General features: G+C 39.1%; 1 protein-coding gene across 1 annotated transcript in view; it reads right to left on the reverse strand.

The window, feature by feature from the left end:
• The window catches only part of LOC118414211 (lateral signaling target protein 2 homolog), a gene marked incomplete in the record, with an annotated part of 109,845 nt that overhangs the window by 6,514 nt on the left and 85,650 nt on the right, over nucleotides 1–17,681 (reverse strand). Inside the window, 8 exon segments of the mRNA XM_035818093.1 lie at nucleotides 224–427; nucleotides 2,371–2,531; nucleotides 2,772–2,939; nucleotides 3,409–3,459; nucleotides 3,928–5,974; nucleotides 6,595–6,803; nucleotides 9,473–9,574; nucleotides 15,151–15,240. Of these exon segments, the coding sequence (XP_035673986.1) occupies nucleotides 224–427; nucleotides 2,371–2,531; nucleotides 2,772–2,939; nucleotides 3,409–3,459; nucleotides 3,928–5,974; nucleotides 6,595–6,803; nucleotides 9,473–9,574; nucleotides 15,151–15,240 (3,032 nt within the window).

Consider the following 17,681-nt stretch of genomic DNA (forward strand, 5'->3'; position numbering starts at 1 on the left):
GGGGCTATTCCATAAAGATGACATCACTTAGCATATAGAAACACAGCTCGAGGGAGGGATAACTTGTACACAGTTACATTGATTTTCAACCACATCAATGCCTGTCCCTATTTTCAGATTGCTGCCGTAGGACCTAATTTGTCTTTAAGATCCAGCTGGACGACCTTATGTATGTGTATATCCATGCCTGGCAGACTAGAACCAGAGACTTCAGGCATTTTACCTTCATCATCATTAACATCTGCTGGTGAACATTGTTCCCCCGTTCCCTCTGTAATGCCATTCTCCTGAGCTTCTGCAGTGGGACTGGGATTTAGACTGGTGTCTTCCACAACCTCCTCCAGCACAGTACAGTGCATCAAGAACACTGCCTTTAGAATGTGCCTCAGGTCACTCGCGTAGTTGGTCTGTAGTTGGTCTGCAACACCTAAAAAAAGTGAATACAACATTATCATAAGTATTTGCCTTAAAAGTTTACATCATTATTTGTACCTGTGAGGTTACTGACAAATCCAAGTACTGGGTGCTTATCACGTTTGATTTAGACTCTTGGAAGTTTCTCCTATTAGCAAGTTATGTGATCAAAAGTAGACCCTGCAATATATTTGCACATTCTATTTCCCATCCATCTCTTGGCTTTTAACTGTACCATATAAAACAAAATGCTACAACAGTCAGCAATGACCCTTACAAGCTGAAACAAAATTGGATATTGAACTATATCCCAACTGATCACCATTACTATGTAATCAAAGCCTCTGTAGTCCAAAGTAAGAACTTTGAAGTTGTGAAAATGATATATAATGCGTATCTGATCTTTCACCTTAACGCTAACAATTTAAGACTCGGCTTAGGATATACAATATCAAGATCAATATCTGTACTGTTGTATTCAAATTTGATCATCCCCCTAAGAAACACAAAATGGGTTTCCAATATCAGACAGAAAAAAGGATCCCCTAACATTGAATTATTCATATCTGGTTCAATACTAATAAATCTGAAAACAATAGGTCCCATCACCACTGACTGCAAAGTCTTGATAAGCGTAAAAATGGAAAAAAATCATTATAGGTATCCTGTGACTCCAGGCCATATTTATAGGTAATCATAACATTGAAAAAAAACATCAACAGAATAAGGATAAAAGACAGACATGAGAAGACTGGCATGAACAATCTCTTGCATTACATGTATAACAAATCCCTTCCCTCCAGCAAAATAAGGGAAAATTGCTGATTCAAAAACCTGTGTCACAGAGCTTTTGTATGCACTGCAACTATTGAACGGTTAGTAACAAACATATTCTATCATGCTCTTTCTGGGGGTAGTTCATGACATCTTAAAGCAGTGATTTGACATCAAGAATTTGAATTTTACAAACTTCAGGGATTCTTAATTATGACAAGCTACCATTAAGTTTTCTTTCAAATAACAGATTAGTATGTTACAACACTACATTGAGGAACCTACATGTGTAAGCTGATGTGGTAGAAGACCTGGTACAGTCTGTGTGTGCCTCTCCAATCTAACTCAACATACATAAGTTACACCTGGCTTTTCAAATGTCAGAGTCAATTTAACTCCTAGCCAACAACACATGATACAGACGACATCACAAAATAAAGATATTGAAAAAAAAAAACACCTAGAAGTTGCCTGTCAGGCAGAGTTAGTGAATGGGAAGTAACAACTATCGTGCAATCCATTGACCTGTGTACTGTGCTGGCAAACATAAAGTGAGACTGTCACATCAACCTCTAGACCTACTGCTGAGTACATTTTGAAACACCTGTCTACCAGCACTTTTGATCCACCTTATAAACTGAACCTGCCTGCGAGTGAGACAAACACGCTTGAAATTGATGAAATACTTTCAGAGATGAGACTTAATTTTAGATAAGATTATGTCTGTGCCGACCATATTGATTACTGCTTGGCCTAGTTATCTGGGATGGATACTTTCAAGCTTAAAATTGATTTCAGTTTAAATCAAACTGATATCAATTTAGTTCCTTAATCAGTTCAAATTTTTCACATTTTAACTACATTGTAAATATGAAGCAGATACACCAAAACATAGACTGAGGTCTCCGACAAAAATCAATCAAAATTCAGCTGCAAGATATCTGATTCTGCAGTAAATGATAGACACAGCCTCTACATTTCAAGACTTATCATAAATGCAGTGAATTTGAACCTGAAATCATCTTGAAAATCCCCTTCAAGTACATGTAACTCGGTTTTCTTTGTGCAACAAGGTCACCACAGCAAATATGAGACATAAATTTATTACAACAATGTCTGTATCGGATTGAGCAGACAAAGCAGTACGAGGCTTATAACATGAATGCAGCAGTCATGATTTACCAGATATACAGACAAACAGCCGATGGATGAGGTCACTGCTGCTCTTAAACCTGGCCCTGAGTTCCTGTCGAGCTGCTAGCTCTGCTGCCTGGACGGCCAGCGCAATCTCATGCTCATCGTGCATCTCTGAGGTGTAGGAGCTGGTCTCACTGCTGCAGCCACTACACATGGGGAGGGGCTCAGGTTAGGAAGAGTACAAGCAAAATCTTTTCATCATTGAGACAAATAGGCAAATCTGACACTTTATTGTTTGAGATGCATTTCAAATAGGATTGCTATGGATGAAATACTTTGATTCATCAATACCCCCCATTTCATGGAGGAAATGAATTTTGGATGATGTAGAAGTGGATTGTATAGTTCTATGCATGACTCAGGTGATTGTGAATCTGTGACTCTACCTTTCCTCTTCCCACTGCTGTGAGCTGAAGGAGCCCATGCTGCTGGTTACACTGCCCAGGGAACTGCTGTAGGAGCCGTTCCCACTCCCTGAGTCCATGTACTTCAGCCTTTGGATCCTCCCTGGACTGGGCTTGGGACTTTGTCGTGGGCTCTCCACATCATCAAACCTACAGAAGAACAGAATACACCAAGGTTAAATTCGAACACTTGGTTTCATGACAGTTCATCAGATTACAAGATCTGACTTTTAAGGGGTTTCTGTTGGAGACTTTGAACTTTTTGCCACTGGTTAAAACACACCTTGGACCTAGAACACCAGAGCTATAACTAAGTGGAGCAATTCTAAGTATTCTAGGGGTCCAAAGCACTGATTAACCTTTGTATCACATTAATTAGCCTGATAGTACCAGATTGTGTCCCAGCTGCAAACATAAAATTTTGGCCATTTCACTGCTGAAATATGAAGTTCTTAAAAAAAAACTGTGCTTTTATCGATGCCCAAAAGGCATGGACAATGAATGAAAACAATTCTTTGTCCATATCCTTTGATCAGTAACCCAAATCAAAACAAGTTGGTAACAGCAACTTGGGGTAGGAACGAAGAAGTAAGAAGGATGGAACTAGGGTATGGCTAACCAGAGAGACAACAGTTTTGGGCTGTATCTGGAACTTTCCACATCCTCAAATCTGTAATGGAGACAAAAAAGGACAACGTGTGAAGGACAACACCTATTGAATGTGAAAAACCAGGCTTTTGGCATATCAACTTATAAAATCAACCCAAGATTTTCATATGCTGATGCCAAATTGAACACAAAGTAAGAGTCAATGCCAAATAATGTTCCCAACATCAAATACATTAATTTTGTACAAGTTTTCAAACTGCATCTTCTATGTTCTCAACAGTTGGATGTATGATTGCAATGACGCAGCAAGTCACTCCATAAAATACAGCTTATAGTGTGGCTCAGGTCACACAACCAAAACATGAATAAAACAAAATATTATAAAATAAAAAACGAAATAAAATGTCATGCAAGTCTTTTGCTTCACTTCTGGGCTGCTTTTAAGGACTACTTTGTAAACATTTCCGTAAGTCTGTGCACTAAATGGGCCTACCAAAACAAATTAAGTACAGTGTAGTTTTGTTCTTGCCTGAAGTTTCTTCTTGGGCTGTACTGTGCAGCAGCACTGGCAGGGATTCCCACAGCATCCAGCAGGGGTGACCTACGACCTCGTGCCTCCTCCCCACTAAGATGTCTTTCCTTCAACACCTTGAGCTGACCCACTGCACTTGCAACTGGCTCCACCAAGCAATTTGCTTCTCCTCCAACTTTCCTTTGCTCATTCCATGATGTGGAACAGACATTTATTTCCACGTTATGACCTTCTTTCCTCTGGTGAGTTGACTTTGAGGAGTCATCCTCAGAACTGCCTGGCTCGAATGAATCTTCCATATAAAACATTGGCTCGTCTGAACTTTTACTGACATGTCTGTTTCTGGGAGACCCAACAGACCTGTGGCTGCTACTTAGACCCTCAGCCTGGCCTTCAGGGTTGAAAATGACGGTGCTGGACGTCTTCATACCAAATATCTCTGAAGTGTCACTTTCACTTGAAGACAGGCAGCTAGTGGTGTCGGAGATGGCAGTGTCAATCATTACGCTGTCCTCATCATCATTGTCTAATCCACTGGAGATCAAACTAATGTCACTACCCCTTCTTGGTTCTTGGTACACTCCATTTATCAATAGACTATCACCTGGTACATCTGGAGGTGAACTTGTTTGGTCATTGATTTCTCTGTCATGGTTGGTGCTTTCTACTTGACTTTTGAAAGTGTATTCTATTGTTTCTGATGGCCCTTCTTCACTTGACATGCACTTGTCACTGAGATCCCCATCTTTCCTCACTTCCTCCTCCTTTACAACTCTAGAACTTGGAATTGATCTTGGTTCTACTTCCAACAGTTCTGACAGCTCCTGTATTTCTTTGTGAAGGCTTTCATCATTTTTGTGTGTATCTCTTTCATGCAGATCAGCAGCATCTTCTATTTCTTCTGGTCGAACGACAGTCATACCAATGTTCATACTTTCATACCTTGTAGCAAGATCTGAGGAATAGTTGCTTGGACTAAAGGAGTCAGGGTCAGATAGCTCCTCAAATGACACTTCTCTTTGTCTCATCACTTCCTGGCATTGACAAGGCTTCCCTTCTTCCCCACTGCATTTCTGTAGGGCCTCTTTACGATCTGATTCAGGTTTCACATCAGGTAAAACCTCTGCATCCTCCTTTGAGGTGCACCCTGCTACAGCTATTCCATCAACATTCTGCTCTTCTTCAGTCTGATTTGATGCTTTCCATGCACCAAAGGATACCTCAGTCCACTTGACAGGGCTGCTGCCCCCGGACTCTACTGCTGCAGCTGCCTGTGACTCTTCAGGAATGGGTTCAACTGTGGGCTGGCTGGCAATGTGGTAGACATTTATGTCTCTCCCACTTCCACCAGTATCAGTTGCCAAAGTATCTGTCTTTATTGCACATTGCTCTGACAGTGAGTGCTGTATGTCCTTTAATATCAAAGCCTCGATTACCTCAGGGTTGCTCTGTAGCTCGTTTGACTCTGTCCTTGCCAGTACCTCTTTCTGAGTTTCTGACATGGATCCAGTGCTTGTGACAATTATTTTGGAGTTTGCATTCTGGCTGATTCTTGTGTCTGCATTTTTTGCAGTACTGCTGTTCTGTGTGCTGCCTATTGGTGGTGAGCCATTTCCACATGGGTCAGGAGTTCTGTCTTCAACATCACATCCCCTGACTTCAATTGTGACAGATTCTACCACATCTGGCAAATTTGCTCTGAGCCTATCAATGTCTGGTGGTTTGTCATCTAAGGGCCTTATGTCAGGAGGTTTCCCCTTTGAGGGCTCCTGTTCCACCACATTACTGTCTTGTATTGCCTTTTGGTGCTGCTCCAGCATGGCATTCATCCCATCCCTGGGGGAGTCTGACATGTTGGACACATCTGTCTCCTCTGTTTCGTTCCCAGACTGATCGCTGTTCTCTTCCCTACTGGATAGCCTGACTCTAACCTCCTCTCCGTACATGGGCATGCTTGTTCGGTGGGGCTCGCTGCCACTCTGGTCCAGGTAGTTGGCCATCTCACTGCGGATGTTCTGGAACATGCTGTGTAACTGCTGCAACTCTGCAACATTCACACAAAAAGTCAGACTTTACAATCTTTACTAGGCAGATAAACATGGTGCAATGGAATTAGTTTCATCTTGAGGCCTTCTTTGTCATCGTTATGATCACTTTCCCATTTCATTAATTGTTGTCATGGATGGCAATTAGTGCCACTACATTAATCATTAGAACACAATTTATCACCATTACACTGAACGTCATTTATCATGTATACTAATTTTTGTAACCTTGATGATTATAGGTCTGGAGCACCTGTCATCTTCAGTGTCAACATGGTGCAGCATTATCTCATTATCTCAGACCACACAGCAATATTTGATTACTGGGACAACCATGGAATTACCCCACAATCATCACTGTCATTGTCAAACAAACAGCAGGTCACAACAGTTGAGACGCATTGCAGTTAGTGGTGTTTTGGTCTGGTGTTTTGGAACATTACACGCAACTCTGGTACAGTGTGTAGACTTTGCTTGTCCCTTACCAATAGGACACATGTTTCTATCTTATGATATACATGTACCCTTACCTATATGGTACATGACCCCGACATGTATGTACATTGTATGTCTGTTGTATGATTGTGCGTTTTAGGATTATGACTGTTCAATTTCTGACCTGTAGTATGTGTGTCCTGAGCTTCAGGTGAATACAGATCTGATTCTTTAGGTGGGAATGATTCCAACTTCAGCTCCGTCCTCTCTGATTGGTCCAGGTCATGAAGATTGACAGGTTCCACATCCCTGTACATCCCAGGCTCCTCTGAGCTGCTCAGAGCCCTCCCTAGAACTGTCAGCTCCTGTGGACTCAAGGTCTGCAGCAGCTCTCTGTATGTAATGTTACAGATGAGTGAAAATGGTGTCCATACAGTCTTCAAGACTGGTACATGATCACTGCAAAAATACAGCTCAATATATTTGAAGTGAGGAAAGACAAAATCTAAAAACAAATCTAACTCTGAAAATTGGATTAAACCTTGAAGTAAGGTTTTTTCACTACAAAAAATGCTGTCTGAAATGTTACCTTGCACAAAAGAGTATGACAGGACATAACATATATCTTACAAAAAAATTTAAAAGAACTTCAATGGATTGAAAAGTAAAAGACAATCAGTACAATACATTGTGTTTTATATGGATTTCCCCATTGCTCCCCACCCTGCTCTCCATAAGAATCATCTATTTGGGACAGGTGTACAGAACCTGCAGGCCCTCACTGCAGATCAACAAATAACAGGCTAACATCTGCCCTGTAGGAATACATGATCCAGTGGCCATATCTATCCTCAAACTTATGTCTTTGTTTGTCATCCCCCCAGGTTGTCTAATAGCACCATATAGTATCAAGCAGCAACCAATTGTGACAGATGCCCTCCAGCCTTTGACTGATCTCACAAATTTCACTTCTCAGAAGGCAATGCATCAGGCAAACATGTCGATTTAGTAGCGAAAATTTCCTCTGACAATATGTGAGCTTATCAAATGGAAAGGTAGCACAGAAAGATGTCAGTAGTTGCTGACTCTACTTTCTTGACACAATACATTTTTGTTTGTTTATAGATAATGGCCTACTAAGAATAACAAGCCATAAAATTGGCGAGAGCAATTATGTCCCTTACAGGATGTGATCCATCAACTTGAGTGAATATAGCTGTTATCCACTATTACAACAAGCACTGAGCTTGCTTGCAAGGTGGAGGAAAATGTATTTAACAACTGCACTAGATAGGAAATCCCAAACCTGCAATAATCTGTACAGAATTGTATTCTATGTGTTACAAGTGCATCTTCAATGTTGTATGATGATTGCATTCAGCAACAGGTCTCCTTTTGTGTGGATAGTGTTGAGCACTAAGAAAAGAAATGTTCTTCTGTGTGGACATACCTGTTTCTTAAAGTAGATAGTGTCTAACACCAAGGACAGACCTGTTGCTTTGTGTGAATAGTGTTCAGCACCAAGGACAGACCTGTTCTAATGTGTGGACAGTGTTCAGTACTAAGGACAGACTTGTTCCTTTGTGTGAATAGTGTTCAGCACCAAGGACAGAACTGATATTATGTGTGAATAGTGTTCAGCACCAAGGACAGAACTGATATTATGTGTGGATAGTGTTCAGCACTAAGGACAGAGCTGATCTTATGTGTGGATAGTGTTCAGCACCAAAGACAGAACTGATCTTATGTGTGGACAGTGTTCAGCACCAGGACAGACCTGTTCAAATGTGTGAATAGTGTCCAGCAACAGGGAAAGACCTGTTCTTAATATGTGTGAATAGTGTTCAGCACCAAGGCCAGACCTGTTCCTTTGTGTGGATAGTGTTAAGCACCAAGGACAGACCTATTCTTAAAAATACATTGTGTTCAGCGACAGGGAAAACCTTTTCTTGTATGTAGATAAGGTTTTTTTCCATTCACTCTCTTCTGATGATGCTTAAAAAGGTGACCTAAGAATTTCAGAATGTCAAGATTTCATCAAAAGATTTATTCATCCTTGGGAAACTTTAATGATTCTAGTCATCTGTCTCACAAAGGTTCCATGGTGACAAGACAGGGGTCATATTGTGACCCTACTGCAACCTAATGACCTGTAATGATTGCAAATAAATGGCAAGGTGTTGGGCAGCAAGGGAAGGTCACATGGGTTAATTGATGCTGGCTGTTTTCTCCTCAGACTGCTGACAACATAAAGGTTTCCTGAGGACTGAGAACATCCACATGCACCTTTTAATGGCCTTCATGACAGCTAAGAAGGACCCAGTGGACATGAACATGCATCTTACTGTTATGCTGACAAGTTGCTTTTTTCAAATATCACATTCAACTTTTTTGCTTACATTGTTATGTCTCTTGCTATCTAAAGGAATGACATACTTAAACTTAAATACGAATAAACTAAGGATGATGGATCATCATCGGTCTTTTGATGCACAACAATAAAACCTGATGGAGGTAGAGATAAAGCATATACTAACAAATGTCGTGATCTTTGGAAGGAAAGACGAAGTGCCCTGAATGAGACTGGTTGATTCTATAACTTACATAAGGAGAGAAATGACCTGTCTGTGACAGGAATGATCCCGACATCATTAGAACCACAACTGAGGCAGTGTTATAGTGGCTAGGGAACTCTGTTTCTTTCTGGGAGGTCACGAAACCAAGTCCCATGGCAGAGTATGCCAACAGTGCCTCAGCACTCATGTCATCCCTGTGGGTCTTGAAATAATTGGGTGGAGGATGCTAGTATCACCAGGTCATACCAATTTACTTCCATGCTTCTCTCTCTTCTTTGAATAAACATGAGTGAAAGAAAAGGGAGAAATAAGCAAGTGTGACAAAACAGTAACCTACTCCCAAGACTTTACTGTAAAGATGTTCTGATGAAGTCCAGGAGGAATGAAGAAAACAAATTTGATGTCATCTGCAATAATATGTCCTGTTATACATTCTTCACAGCTATAACTGTCAAACTTTAACACAAATGCAGAATAAAAGCTTACCTGATCTTATAAAGGAGTGACTGGAATGGTCTGAACATCTCACATATATCTGTAGGGTCCCTGTCCACATTAAGAGGGCCATCTTCTTGCAGCAGCAGCCCACTGACGGTAAGGAAGAATGGAACACTGTCATTTATACATCAACATGAACAGCAAGGGAGTGGTGTGTGGTGATAACTGTTGTCTGCAGCTTTGAATTGTTTTTCATACCGCTCAATATTTGGGAGCTCATGTTGTTTATTTTCCATGTTAGATTTTAAGGGGCATTCTGCTCCTGAAGTGAGTATCATAATTGATTGGAGAATAAATTTGTATGCTTGAATACAATTTGTTTTACCAAATTTACCATACACTGAAGCATGAATGCAGGGAACATTGTAGTGATCGAGTTCTTGGACTTCTCAGGAGGACTCTACAATGTCGATTTCTCTTTTTACTTAAGTGCAGAAATCCATAGGACACAGAATGTCTGTTCAGCTGGTAATGTTCATTGCCAACATTTCATTTCTGACAAGTAGAAATGGGAAGAATGCCTGAGAAAAGAACGTTGAGGAAAAGCCCATGCAAAGGCCAAAATCATGCACAATAGAAGAAGGTCAGGATGGGGGTACATGGATTTGATAAAGGATTATTGTCAAAAAGACAGCTGAGATGCTTTAGCCGAAAGTCGTATTTGCAACCCGAAAAGCATAATCTGTCAGAAAATAATATGTGCTTCTGAAGTGGAATGCTCCTTTAAGCTTATAAAAATACATTTTCATCAATTTCACGTCATGAAGATCAGATTTTTTGTTTGGATGAATTGGTTTTAACTCCCTATCAAGCAAATAAGACCTGATCTTATGGTGCTCAGCACCAAGGACTTATATGTTCTTACGAGTGGACAGTGCTCAACACCAAGGACGGAACTGTTCTTTTGTATGGACAGTGTTCAGCACCAAGGACAGACCTGTTCTCATGTGTGGACAGTGTTCAGCACCAAGGACAGACCTGTCCTTATGTGTGGACAGTGTTCAGCACCAAAGACAGACCTGTGCATTTGTATCCCCCAAAAATGTCATCTATCAGAAAATAACACACACTTCTGGAATGAGCCCCTTACAGATTTCATATGACTCTACATTGCAAGAAATTTTGCATTTTTGGCCAGATATATGTGCACATGTACTGTTTTTAAGCTTGCATTAAATGAGGCCACTGACATGTGTAAACCATGCCTGCTTTCCTGATGCAAATTAGATGACCAGGCAAAACCGATCTCACTTCAAGTTCATTGGCAAGCCTTTAGGCTTAATGTAATCCCATTGAACTGATGGGTTTAGGCCTGGTTGCACAGCTAATGCACACAGGATTGGAAAATTCATTATTGCAGGGCTGGGAAAGAGCAATTACTTTGATGGCTTTATTCAGCTGGTATTTGACATGCTCTACCAACTGGAAAAGTACAAATGGAATGAACATAGCTTAATACACATTTCCATGACAATGAGATACAAAGTAGCACATAACCTAAATAACACTTGCACAGCATGGTAAATAAAGTTTATGCTAGAGTTACTGTCAAGTGTACTTACATTGTACAATTATGTGCATCTTTAGTTCAGAACTTTTAGAGAACATATTTCCCAATCAATCAAACCATAGATTGAAATATTTGCATAATGATGCGAATCAGTAATAAAGGGAGGTACAGTTTTTGGATCTGCTGTTTTTTTCCTTAACGTACTGCACTTGAAATATAAACTTAAGGGCACATGAATGGTTCACTGACATCCGCATTTTAAATCTGTTTGTGTCTGTTTGTGAGCATAACATTCAGTAGTTTGTCTACAGCACAGACAACACAATACTATTTAAAAATGTAATATAGGTTGTCACATCAAAGCCATAGGCTAAACTGTATGTACATACTTTATAACACTGGGTGATAAAACCCAAATGCTCTGTGTATACACATGTAAAACTTACAGTTCACAAAATGACAGTAATATATAGGATACTCTACTAGGGATGACCGACAATGCAGATTCTTTAAAAGTTGGATGAGGTAAGGGATTGATAGCTTCTTACAAATGCCCTGAACAGCTTCCATTTCACTCCAAATCCTTAAATCCTACGTGGTTTGCTTGAGGTTCAGTGTGTTTCAATTTATTAGTTTGTCTCATAACTTGAGGCCACTTCTAGCAAGAGGTCTTGTCCTGGCTTATCTCAGTCATCGCTATACTGCATGCCATGAGTGTTTCCTTTACAGACTTTCCAAATGTTAAACATAAATCCAAACAGACACATTACCTGTATAATGAAAGATATATATAAAGATTAATAGATGACAGGGATTTGGAGATTTTGTTCTGGGGCTAAAAAGGTGGGATTTAGAAAAAGTACTTTCCTTAAAAATCCCCAGACAACATAACCTGCAATGCCATGGGTAATGCCATTACCACTTGTAATTTCTCGGAGCCCTGTAGAGATTTAAACCTAATTTGGGGGAAGCAGCTTGCTGGATGTATGAGCTGAAAGGCACCCTTGCTGGCATGCTCAAAATAAAGGGTTACTCAGGAGATACTTAAAACAAGCCAACAAAATGATTTGAAACATGTTAACAAACAACAAGCACTTTTCAGTACCCAACATGAATTTACTTACCGTATATTCTCGAATAAAGTACGCACTTTTTTAACTTTTCAAAATTGAAAAGGTGCTACAAGTTGTTGCCAAAGTTGGGGTGCGTACTTTATTTGAGGTCATTGCACAGAGAAATGGTAAAAAAGCTTAAAATAAAGCAAGGTGGAGCTGCACTTCTAGTAATGTTTCAAAACATGCACATTGTTGTTGTCTTGTAGTTGTCTAAAAATGAAACAAAGAAATTGTCTTAACAAGATTTACATAAGATTGGCATTTGCACACAATCCTTTGAGTTACCGTATATTCTCGAATAAAGTACGCACTTTTTTAACTTTTCAAAATTGAAAAGGTGCTACAAGTTGTTGCCAAAGTTGGGGTGCGTACTTTATTTGAGGTCATTGCACAGAGAAATGGTAAAAAAGCTTAAAATAAAGCAAGGTGGAGCTGCACTTCTAGTAATGTTTCAAAACATGCACATTGTTGTTGTCTTGTAGTTGTCTAAAAATGAAACAAAGAAATTGTCTTAACAAGATTTACATAAGATTGGCATTTGCACACAATCCTTTGAGTTAGTGACTTTGACTTGTACAACTGGTTTTTCCTGATTTCTTCTACCATTTCACAGTGATTTTTATAATTTGCAGCAGGCAATTCACAAGTTTATAGAGACAATGACAGTGTCAATGCAGGTTATTTCATGCAAAATAACCTGGGAAAAACATAATAAATTTGAATTTATCCAGTTAAAAGTCTGTTCAAAATTGGTGGAGAAGGGGTGCGTACTTTATTTGAGTTTTTCCATTTCATCTTTCAGTCCCAAAGATCTGCCTAAGACTTGTCCAAAATCAGGGGTGCGTACTTTAATTGGGGTGCGTACTTTATTTGAGAATATACGGTAGTGACTTTGACTTGTACAACTGGTTTTTCCTGATTTCTTCTACCATTTCACAGTGATTTTTATAATTTGCAGCAGGCAATTCACAAGTTTATAGAGACAATGACAGTGTCAATGCAGGTTATTTCATGCAAAATAACCTGGGAAAAACATAATAAATTTGAATTTATCCAGTTAAAAGTCTGTTCAAAATTGGTGGAGAAGGGGTGCGTACTTTATTTGAGTTTTTCCATTTCATCTTTCAGTCCCAAAGATCTGCCTAAGACTTGTCCAAAATCAGGGGTGCGTACTTTAATTGGGGTGCGTACTTTATTTGAGAATATACGGTAGTAGCTACAGGGGAATCCCAAAATCAAGTCTACATGGAGGGGGTCTTGGCTTGTTGAAAGCTGCCCGTATCCATATTTCATTTCTCCTAGACAAGGAATACATATACTCTGGGCCACCTTCAGCATACCCCAAACACCCTCTGTAAGTAATGCCATACTCAAGGCCCTGGATTGCTACATCATACACCCTACGGCAAATTTGGTAAGTTTCCATAATAGCAGAACACAACATATAGTGCATACTGTGATAACATGCTAATGCTTGGCTTTAGGGTGACATAATACTGGTTTCACTTTCCTGACCTTCCGAGCCAGGAAAAAGGAACTTAATTTTTCAATGTCATTTGTGACTTAGTTTTATGTGCAGTAATAGAAAACTTCCTAACTACATTGACCAAGGTCACTGGTTTACCTGTAGGACAGTAATATATCACGGTGGAAGTTGAAATATACAGTGTCACGTAAATGCAACATGAACCTGCAAAAATTTCTTTTGAACTTTATTTGTAGAAGGGATTTTGCGCTTGAAATGATGATGTTTCCTGAACTTCGCCTCATTTGATGGGTAATACTGCATACTGTCATAATGGCAACATTACCAAAAGCAGTTAAAAGGTGGCTACAACTATTCAAGATATCACAATTCATGCCTTTAAGAGGAAGAGACCACTACTTCACTGGTGGGTGTGGGTTGTACATTGTGATAGTGCAGATCATTCATAACTATAACAGAGCGGTGGACTCATTTTTTGAGATTTTTGATCCACAGAAACCAATTCATGCCTATTTCTCTGGCTTATACACTAATGGATTAATAAATAAACGAATGATCAACCAACGCAATTGGATTCTTTGATGGGAATACCAGAATATTTTAGCGACTACATGTAGCATTAACTTGATGTAATACAATAAACAACTACAAAAAAAATATATATCATTCACTATGTTTGGCAACATGCCTGATTGTTATGACTACCAAATAAATGTCTTGTGCAAGAATTATCTAATAAACATCACAATTATTAACCCTACAAATTTCCATATATTATGTGATTCCCAGCATAGCGTCAATCCTGATGTTGGTAAAACACCCAAATTAAACTCCACATATGCAGAGAAAATGAAAACACAACAATCCTGGACCAAAGTATTTTCGAATCAACTGAACACATGGAAATGCCAGTCTCTGATTGGTCACTACATTCTCACATCTTCAAGGGCAAGAATCCCATACATAGAACATGAGCCTTGCGGGCAATCGGAAATTAGTATCGTCCCTCATGTCCAGCCTAAATTTTTATTCATGTCTCATACACTGTGTTTGCATAGAAACATGGCCTTTGCTCTCACAAATACATGTAGGTTATTTGAAGTTGCCATGGAAACTTGGTAACAATTTCATTTCTGCAACCTGTCTTAAGAATTATTGTGGTCTGCATGTTTCGGTTCTTGGAAACCCCCTTTTTGTGTGAATAGTTGAGAGAGGTTAAAAGAATGAAAATTATTCTTCTCTCTACATGTATGTCATGTCTACTTAACCATTAATGTGTCATGTCTACTTAGAGTCAGGGGAAAATAACTGTAGCCCTATAATCTTGTAACTGCAAATGACACTGCGATGACATGCACAGGATTTATTGGTTTATTACCTCATGACATGCTTCACCTTGTGTTAATGGAAGCAATAAACACCATGCATTATCCAGCAGACATGGGTAATAAGTGTCTAATTTCTCAAGTACACTGCAATGGGTCGACATTGAAATGCTGTAATCCCAATTACTAATTTACCCCAGAGAATAGAGGGTAACAAAGTTTACACAGACCTGACAATAGCAAGGCGAGGAATGGTGAACATCAGGGCTGGGTCATAGTCATCAATCATCTCCTGTGTTAGCAGCTCTGCTTCCAGGGCCCTGGAGAAAATAAAGTTCAAATCATAATCATTGTGGTCATTGTTTAACATCTATTATCTATTCAGACTGGGTACCAGATTCAGTTGGGTTTTAAGTTTATGATTTAATTTTAATTAGTACTTGAGCTTACAAAGACAAACTTTCAGTCTGTAATCAATTTGCATATTACTCCCCAATCATTTGTAGTTGTCATTCATGCTGTTGAAAACTGTAGAATTGTGCTGTATCATGCTAACTTTTTCTTCCATGTTGCTTCAATTTTGTATGATTCAAAACTGCCAGGTCTCCTTCATTTCCTAACATTTCTTTACATTTCAAGCAAAAAGGAAACCATGGCTATATAAGACCAGAACTGACGGGAGTTAACAACATTTACTAACTTAGCTTTTTTAAGACTTTTTTATCAATTGACTTAAAGTAAGATTTGAAAATGCTGCTGCTAAAAAAAATACTTCAGCAAAGTATTGTGCCAATGTGTGCGTGTAACTGAGAGAGAGGACTATGTTAGGAATGTGCTGTCCTGTGAGACTTCTCCCAATTTGCATACTACTTTGGTCTATGAATATGAAAAGTTGGAAGTTTGCAAAGCAGGAGCAATTTGATAGGCCCGGTCATGATCTGACTTTTCTTTCATTGCTGTCAGCAGCTCGCTTTATACTATATAGAGAGCTTCAGGGCTGACAGTTATGCCATAAATTCCCTCTGTGACCCATCAGAGGTAATCTGACGGGAGTCATTCTGGCACTGCTGTATGGGCTACACTGATAGAATTGCTATCACTATTGGTTTGGGCTGATGTGGATGTAACTGTTGTGTGTGTGTGTGTGTGGGGGGGGGGCAGAATGAACTCAGACAGTCACATTGAAGAATGACAAAAAAAGCTGTAACTTACATTTTGTGACATAAGTATAGGTATACAATTTACATGTATAAACCTTACATGTACAGAAAAATACAGAATACATTTTGTATGTGAATATATGTTTCAGCTTTACATTTAACATAACAGCTAGTGTTAGCTTGGAACAAGATACAGTTGAATCAAGTGAGGAAAGACCATCCAGGTAAAATACAAAATTGATCGATTCATTGATTGATTGATAGCACCTTTGGGACATTTCAACATCAACAACTTCAGAGCACAGTCAACACCAACAAATACTTGTGTATGGACATAAAAATACCTAATAAATATGATTATATAATTATAGTGCTGTGCATGTATGATAAATCACTTACAGTTTAAGTCGTGATCGACATCATAATTGGACCTTAAATGTTCATGACTGTTGAACCATAATTATAAGTCTTCATCTGTAAGTCTGGTACAGTACCTGACTAGTGAACTTCTGAAGTTGACCTATTTTTCAGTAGCAAACATTTCATACTGCTGGATTGTATTGAAATGGTTAACTTTAAGACAAATTCCATACCTTGTTCTTGATTCTAAGGTTTCTAACAGAATTTCAAACTTGCACAACAATAACATGCTCAATCAAGGAGTGAATGAATTATAGAATGATTTTAACTAGTTAGCAATCAAATTCATCTGTAAAAAGATAATAGCGGTTAAAATGACTTTTCATGTCATAATCTCTTAGTTACACAATGGGACAGGTACATTAGATATGCCTGAAGATAGCCTACTTCAAATGTGGCAAGGAGAAAAGTTCATGATTTTTTTTATACAGGACCCAACTGCAACTTGGAATCATGGCTATAAAAAGAGAAAATAGGCAGATTTCACAACTTTTGAAGCCATGCCAGAGTGGGTTTAACAGGCACTCAGGGCTTGAAAATTTGCCAACACATGCCAAAGTCAAAAGGTCAGGCAAACAGCATTCCAGCACCATCCAAGTACAAACAGTGACTTCTTTATCTCAAAGAGTGATCATTCCCAAAATTGCCCAATCTAACAAATAGCTGCTATTGACTGCCTAAGGGACGTCATGACTCTGCCAAGCTGAAAATTGTTCAAAACTTGCCTATTGATCCAGGTAAAATCAATGAAAAGCATTCAAAATAGAACGGAATAGCATATTGCACAGTTAGCTTAAGAATTGAAAGTCAATACCTGCAGGATTGAAAATAATGGTCGTGCCAAAAAGTGGTTTGTACTCTGAAAGATACTGCCATATGCAGTAATGCAGAAACAGTAAGCCCTTTCCCAGGGGAACCTACATGTACCTGAGGTGCGTCTTAGTGCAGGTTTTTAAAACCAGATACTAGGTTTGCAGTTATATGTACAATAGAGATTGTACGAACTGTTGTTGATTTCTTTCATCAGCATTGATTGAATAAAACCAAACCAAACTTTGTGCAATAAAAGAAACAAGAGAACTTGTCTTCAACATTATTAGGCCCCCTAATTAAGCGGTTAGCACTTGAGATGACTATAGACAAACACACACTTTTAAATTAGTGCAACATGAAAACAAATG

Source organism: Branchiostoma floridae, chromosome 4 (genome assembly GCF_000003815.2).
Source record: "Branchiostoma floridae strain S238N-H82 chromosome 4, Bfl_VNyyK, whole genome shotgun sequence".
NCBI lineage: Eukaryota > Metazoa > Chordata > Leptocardii > Amphioxiformes > Branchiostomatidae > Branchiostoma > Branchiostoma floridae.